The sequence below is a fragment of the Equus quagga genome, chromosome 3 (assembly GCF_021613505.1).
Source record: "Equus quagga isolate Etosha38 chromosome 3, UCLA_HA_Equagga_1.0, whole genome shotgun sequence".
NCBI lineage: Eukaryota > Metazoa > Chordata > Mammalia > Perissodactyla > Equidae > Equus > Equus quagga.
Genome location: NC_060269.1, coordinates 94,688,863 through 94,697,177, shown reverse-complemented (window position 1 = coordinate 94,697,177; position 8,315 = coordinate 94,688,863). Strand labels below are relative to the sequence as shown.

General features: G+C 35.1%; 1 protein-coding gene across 3 annotated transcripts in view; it reads right to left on the bottom strand.

The window, feature by feature from the left end:
- Positions 1–243: 243 nt before the first annotated feature.
- Positions 244–8,315, bottom strand: part of CNOT6L (CCR4-NOT transcription complex subunit 6 like) — a 102,997-nt gene continuing 94,925 nt past the window's right edge. For all 3 annotated transcript variants that reach the window (XM_046656182.1, XM_046656181.1, XM_046656179.1), the window contains exon 12: positions 244–7,587. In XM_046656182.1, the coding sequence (XP_046512138.1) occupies positions 7,375–7,587 (213 nt within the window). In that variant the 3' untranslated portion in view covers positions 244–7,374. The remainder of the gene's footprint in view (positions 7,588–8,315) is intronic.

Sequence of the window (8,315 nt, the reverse complement as noted above, 5' to 3'; positions counted from 1 at the left end):
CCCTCTGCTCAGATTTCTTCAGCCAAAGCAAGTCCCGTAACTATGACTAATCTCCAAGCCTATTCTAAACAAAGTATTGTTTAAATAGTAATGTAATTTTCACCAGAAAAAAAAAATAGCATGAATTTGTAATTTTTTGCCTGAATTACCTTGGCCCCCTACTTCCCTTTCCAAGAGATGTACGGACCTAAAAGCAGACTCTTATACTGCACACTTAAAGAGTAAAAAACCAAGACAAAGGTATGCAGTTGCAAAATGGCCATTTATTGCCTACACGGGAAGGAAAGGGAGGGAGAGAAGGGGAAGTACACAGGTGCAAGGAAACAAGCATATATTTAGCCCTATACATCATGTGTGAGCAGTACCCAATCTCCAAAATGGAAAAAAGTATTTTGTCATCTGACATAGTAGTTAAGGTTCTTAAGCACCTCCCTTCTGAGCTGCCACAAGATTTAAAAGGCAGGACTGCTTTGTTTAGTCAATGTTCACATTAATGAAAAAATACTACCACCCAACTGTGTCCTTTTGCACGCACATTTTGTACAGTGTTTATAGTGAAAAACATCTCAGCTGAGCAGTTTGGTCAAGATTCAGACCTCATCAACTGTTTAACTGTAATAAATAGAAAAATAAAGCAGCTGGTGATTTTGTCAGAGAGAATGTGTTCAATATGAGTAGAATCACTTTCTCCAGGGATGACAGAGTGTTAAATGATTAGAACACCACAGAACCAGTCTATTAAACATTAAACACTAGTAAGCTATAATTACATGGCACTTCATTAAATCTTCTAATTTAAAAAAAAGAAAGAAAATCTTAGATTTTAAACTGATTATTGGAACACAATAACAAATTGATTTAGTGCTTGGCTTTTTCTTAGGACAAAAGCAAAGTAAATACACACTCTAAAACAGTAGAATTTGTTTTGGAATAGTATCAGTAGAAACTACCAAGTATTCAGGGGAAAAATTACCAAAACATCTTGCTCAGTTTTAAACTCATGTGCTTTGCTTTCCAACCATTAAATTAGTTACAAAAACACTTTATAGGCCACAGAATGACTCAAATGTACGCAAACTAATGCATTATTAATTTAACGCCAAGTAATGAAAATAAATGAACCCCCCCCATTCAAATGGTTAAACTGAGTGGAAGAATAGATCGTCTCATGGACAATTAGTTGGCACTTGTTTTATGGTTGAAAGAAATCATAACATAAGATATAAATTAATCCATGGTGTATTCAACCAACACCCTGGCCCTTTCAGAGAGAAAAAATACATTCACACTCTCTCTTAAAAAAAAAAAACTCCCTCCATACCACCCAACTCCAGAGATGACAAAAACCAAAGCTGAAACGTTTATCCTCCTCGAAATATTCCAAGTACTCCAATGAATTCTATTCCTCAGTTTCTCCTAGATGAAAGAATTGCTTGCATTTGGACAACTGTACGAATGCCCATAGTGCACTTCTCAGTGCTGCTGGTGTTTAAGAAATTTGCCACTCACAACACTGAACAATTCCAGATCCAGTGTGCAGTAACACAGCAATCCAAACGCCTCCCCCCCCAAAAGTTGGCAGAGCACCGCTCAGGAATTTCACAGGTAAGCAAATATATTTTTAGCAAGTTAAGCACAAAGAAAGGACAGTACAGTTTCGGAATAAATACACACCCAGACTACTGCATCACTTACTGCATCAAGATTGAAACAAGTAGCAGGAAACTAAGCCTGTTCATAAGAAGCAAAGCAATTGTTTGACATATCAAGGGTGAGCCAATTGTGTGTTAAGGTAACCAATTAAACAAATGTGGTACATGTAACCATTGAAAGCTTGAAAGAAAATACAGTCATACCTTAGTAATTAGAAATAAACACAAAACTGAAATGAGCAAGAAAGGACCACTTCTGAGAGGGCTACTATGACTCTTATGTTTTTGAGTTAAAAGTGACAGACATACAAACAAAAATCATCTAAATTCAGGGAGATTGTTATAACAAAACTACTACTAATAGGCGCCAAACTATGTCTCCTCAAAGTGTCTGAAAGCTGAATATACCATGCTGTGCCAAAAGAGTCATATCACTTGGCATGTGCACACCCTTTTCATATTTCTGATGACACACTGCTAATTTCAGTATGATGATGAGTTTATGCTATGTGCCATAAAAAATTAACATTTAATAGGCAGAAATGTCCTTATTTCATAGGGTTTGAAAGTGAAAGCTATTTTACTTAAAAACATTCCACTAGTTAGATGTCATAATGTTTGTTGACTAAAACCTCAACATGCTTGTTTTCCTTTGGTTCCAAGAATAACCCAAGTCGAACCAAACAAACTTATGCCAAAAGAAATAACTAACTAGGTTAATAAAGCTGGCTTTTCCTAGTATCTCCATACTTCTTGCTGTAGGACTTGTGATTTAAGAGAGAAACTTACATAAAGAAGGTATTTGGTTAAAACAAGAAACATGCATGCTCTCCCCTACCACCTTCCTGAAAAGAAGTGTTCTTTTTTTCTTTCTTTCTGTGGATTTTGTTCACAACACCCTGAAGTAAAAATATGTGGGCTTTCTTTTTTCTTTTTACCCTTAAACTTTAAGGTGACACTCACACAATAAAGATTTGCATTTCATTCTGTAAAATGGAAGATGCCTGTGGCATCCTCTTCATAAACAGATTACAACTTTGGTAAATATGCCAGGTTGAAGATGTACTAATTTACTTATGTTTGAATTCAAATTTGGTGATCATGATGCTGTTAGAAAATTAAAATCACCTAAAGCAACCACAAGTATAAAAGTTCTCATCTGTCTACAAATTCAAAACTATAGTTGAAGTTCCTGACTTAGAAAAATATTCTAATTTCCCTAGTTAATTTGTCTACCTATAATTCACAGAGTACTACAAACACGATACAATTCAGAAGGAAAAGCTTAAACAAATCTATACATTAGAAAGGTGATTGTTTTTAAAGGTGAGGGCAGGTGGGAGAGACAGAGAATACCTCACAAATGTGAGAATTCACATTTCTGTCAAAATATAACTGTATATGAGTGCTATTTTGAAAACGTGCCAAAAAGGTCTTTGCTTGCTACAAAACCATATTCTTATGGCTGCCAAATGTATCAGAAACTGATGACATTTTCTGAGACCAAAGCTACTGATCAGTCAGTGCCTTTTACAAAGCTATTAAAATCCCTCAGGAACTCAGAATACAAGACCTTAAAAACAAATAAGTAAGTATTGGGACACAGTCGATTTTTATTGCTAGAAAATCTAGCCTTGTATTAAGAATGATGAATGATATACCTCTGGTTCCATCAAAGAACACATTTAACCTATTTTTTCTTGTGCTTTCTCTACTCCTTGCTATTTTATTTGAAAGTACAGATGCCATTAGTGACTTTTAGAAATTCCTGGAAATGCAAATACAAACAATTTTTCACCCATTTAACAATGTATGCTTAGGAGATACCATTTTAAAATGGAACACAATATGTTTGCCCATGTTCCAGTTTTAATGTGCCACATCCTCAATTCTAATATAACCCATCACAGAATCAAGTGATATGAGCCTTAGATCTCTTTCAACTTTCTCCCTTGCTTCTCTGTGATTTAATATAGAACTTTAAAACACCAAGGAATAGGGACAAATAAGAAATGAAGCTTTATATTTCTGCAAACTACAACACTAAAACACAGTGGCTTCTTTAAGACATTCACACAGGATGCTTATTAGTAAAATTAAATATTTGCCTATGAATATCAGAAAAGTAATTTGAAAAAAAAGAGCTTGGAACAAGGCAAATGGGAGGGAGGAAAAGCTGGTCTCAGAACCCATTGTGCCATACCTGACTTTAACACGTGATATTCAAACGAACGTTCACACGCCTTACATCAAAGAAATGAAACAAAAATATTCAGCTACGTTGTACAAAATTTTTTTTTACATAAAACATCATAAATCTTGAACAGATTTACTATATCTGAATTCTAAAAAGTTGCCTATAGAATGGTGCTGGGATTCTGTCCTCTGCTTGCTTTTAGGCAGTGCTGTTGCTTAAAAGTTGACATCAGGCACAATATTTTAAAACAAAGTCAACAAGCAAGGAGCAGTAAGTGGATTTGAGCCTTTCCCAGATGTCAGTCCTGAGGATGCTGCAATATTCCCCATCAAAATGTGTAAAGCTATGAGGCGGATACTGATGCCTGAGAGAGTGGGTGACTTGACATGCACTTGGATGACTGCTGTAACGGCAAACAGTGCAGTTTTCCCTTCCTCAAACAACACTGTTTTAATAAATTTAAAGAACACTCCAGTTCTTAGACAAATACTAGAAATCATATTTAACAGTTAAAAAAAAAAACACATTATCACAATCTAAAAATGCCCAAATTTTCTTTTATCTTCAGATAAAATATGCAGCAGCCCCTTGGCATAAAGCTTATTTAACTTATTCTGAGAACTAGAAAGTATATGAGCATAAATATTTCACTTTCATTGAATATATACCATATGTCATTCACCTCTTCCTTTTGGCTTCTCACTGCCAAAGTTCCAAATGGCATGCGTTTTAACAAGACAATACTGAGGAGAGCAGCATTTCTGATCATCTGAATTGGCAGCTCAAAACAGATACTACTCCTTTTACAAAGGGAACAAAGGGTGAAGGGTGTGTGAAATTTGGGCAGTGGGCTCAAGGGGAACCGTGCACATGAAATCTGGGTTACCATGCCCCAAGTGTGTGTGCCACCCAAAACATAACACAATTACCAACTTCAACAGAGCTACTACCAACATTTACTAAAACCACATTAAAAATACACAGGATAATGAATGGTTTGAAAGAGTGCATTTGGAAGCAGAGAGAACCCAATTACACACCTTCCTGCAACAGAGTGCCTCGATCATACACAAAATAAACTTAAGCTGTTTACAATGTTTCCCAATTTTTTTTTATTTTTTCCCTCTACATTTAACTATTAAAAAAGTTTTTTATTAATAAATGGGCTCCTCTGTGGTTCATATACAATCATAAGTGAACTTTAAATTCCATTTTATACAAACATCTCAAAAAATATTGGGAGTGAAGTATGGTAGGAAATATTGCTCACATTGCTAATTAACATGCGTATATGAAAGGAGGAAAATGTTTTGTTAGTGCATATACCTCCAGAGCAGAAAACCCACCCAAAACAAAAGATTTAAAATAAAACATACAGTAGCTGATTACAAAAAAAGGTAATGTCCACAAAATTAAGTTTTTCATGCTATTCTACTTTCCAGTACTATGCTTCAGGTAATCAGTTTGCATGGCTAGATGTTGAATGCTTGAGGTATATAAGAAGGGATACCTGCACGTTGAGGAAAATCTGTCATCTTAAGGGTTGTCTCTTTGTTTATTTGTTTATTCTGGTACTTTAACATTTTTAAAATAATATTTTATTTACATTAAACTTCATTCAACTACAATGACATTCCAATTATAATAGATGACAAACAACGCCTCTATCACTAGGCACTTTTAAAAGGGAGTTTAGGCTTTATAGAACCCTTCTGATGCAATCCCATATATGATATTACATCATTCCACACTCTCGTCCCACTAAAATTACCTTTCCAAGGAAACATTATCTTATATAGCCTGATTAATTTACTATGGGAGAAATTATTATAAAACGACCAAAGAAAATGCATCATTTAAGACTAATAAAACAGCCTAAGATGTCAGGTTTGAAAGAGGAGACAAATTGTATGTATTTAAAACTAATTAAATAATTTAAATTTGACCTGTACTTTATATATTAGTGAGACAAATATAGGCTATTTTCTTTTAAAATTTCATTCACATAATGGAAAATTTGTTTATTAAAAATATCACATTTTGAGACTAGAAACAGTAAAGTGCATGAAAAGTTTAAAATATAAATTTCAGAAAACTCTTATAGCAGCAAAAAAGCAGAATAAAGAAAAACTTAAAAACACAGACACAACCTTTTCCTGTTACTGTGCCATAATTAACATCAAGTAGCCAACCAATTTTTCCCCCAGAAAACGGTATTACGTTCACTGCCTCTTGAGTCACAGATTTCCAACTGGCCCCTCCTGGGCAAAAAAAGGATTCCAACATAACTAAAGAGCATCGACAGTTGGGAATAAACCAGTAGCTTCTTAATTCAACCCTGACAGACAACGGAAACAAAGATTAAAAGCATATAATGGCCATTTGGCAACTAGAGTCAGGAAAAATGATCCAAGGCTTTCAACTACTCCCTGTTCTCTCTCTCCCCCAAATTCTTTCCATTGTCACCTCCACAAGCCAAAACCAACAGCCACTTGACCTACTTTGGGAAACACATGAACTATGTTGTACAGCCTTCCCCTTCTAAAACTTTGACCAGGGACTTTTCATTCAGCAGTTATTTTTTTAACATTTGACTATAAGGGCAAAAGCTATACAGATCATACAATATCTGTTTTTCCAGCACAATCAAGCAGAAAAGGGTAGATGGGGATAATGAAAAATAGTGGACACTAATTTTGTGGGCATCCTAAATATACCAAATTCTATTTTCAAGATGTGTGGCAGTCAAAATCACCCAGTGTTTCCCTATAAATTAACTTGGAGAGACAGGCTTAGAATTAATACTTCTAATAAGGTTTTAACTAACAGGGGAAGAGAATATAGAGCGATTCCTCAAAAAAAAAAAAACAAAAAAAACCCAGCATTTCCCCCAACAAACTGTCATGTGCTGTTAAATGCCTGATTTTGAAAGCATATTGTGCAACCATCTTTAATTTCTCAATTTTTCTTATTATGGCTAAAGGCTATATCATAGTTTCTGTACAGATCTAGCAAATTTAAGTGCTTTGTTAATGTGCAAATAACTTGGGGAGCCAAAAATCAGTTTGTTATAATGGAAAACAGAAATTCAAGAAAGTTTCCCCTGAAAGGCATGCCATCATTCAGTTTAAAATCTTGTATTTATAGTTTTTAAAAATTGCGTTTTACAAAAATGGTTGGCTCATTTGAAACCATTCAAAAGAAAGTATTTGTCTTGGAAAAACAAATACACTGTTGTTGGGCCTTGAAATGTTGATTTATCAATTATGAATGCTGACTCTATGAAGGTCCAATTTAAAAATACGTTAAATTAAAAATTTGGAAAGAGAATATTACTTTGGTTCCAGCCCTAGTGCCAAATGATACCGATATGCACAAAAATGTACAAAATCTTATAGCAAACACATAATGAAAGAAACCTGAAGAAGCAGCTTAAGGATGGCCATACTTCACTCCTACATACTTTGATTTACAACTGTACAGGTCCATAGCAACAGATCCCCGTCTTTGCGGGGCAGTACTCCACTACCTCCGATTAGGCAAGTGAACACCATTGACAAGAGGCAGGAGTGGAGGGTGGAGTTCAAGTTGTGTTAACAGTGAGAAGTGGTCTGAAGGGATGTGAGGGTGTGGACACCCAGTGATGTTGTTCTCAACCAGCCATTGAGGATCTAAAGGCCCCAGGACACCAAGCACGTTCATATGAGTCTTGGAATAGAAAATGTAGTCAATCACGCCCTGGAAAGAGATTAGGGGTTGGGGGGGGGAGAAAAATATATGCTTAGAAAAGAGAAAATTCAAGATATTTAAAGAACAATCCATAATTTGTAAAAGCCAAATAACTGAGTAACCTGTACTTCTGGTACCTGTTGTATTGACAATGGGTCAAATAAAGCTCAAGTCTTCAATGGGTATTACATGAAATAAAGGTGGCTCAACAGGGAAACACAGCACCCTATTGGAATCATAAAGCCTTGCATTTGTGCATAAGTGATAAGCAAACTGAGAACCTAAACACATCAAATTATGCCTAGGCATCTTTAGAATTAGCTTACTTGTGTTAGTGAAATTTAATATATCAGTATATATGTTATAGAAACTGCACTAAATCTACTAGTTACAATAAACAGAAAATAAGGATATTTATGTAAATACATACATAGTTAATGAAAAGGTACGACTCAAATTAATTCTTTTAATGATAATTGGCATTATTTTCAATTATTTGCCCATCAAGACATCCAAACACATCTGAACAAAGCCAGGGTAAAGCATGTTTTCAGATTTGCTAACTCTAGTTCAGCTTTCACAGATTTGCTACATACAGCAGTCCCCTCCTTATCCATGGTTTTCCTGTCCTTGGTTTCAGCTACCCGCAGTCAACTGTGCCCACAAATATTAAATGGAAAATTCCAGAAATAAACAATTCTTAAGTTTTAAATTGCACACTGTTCTGAGCAGAGTGA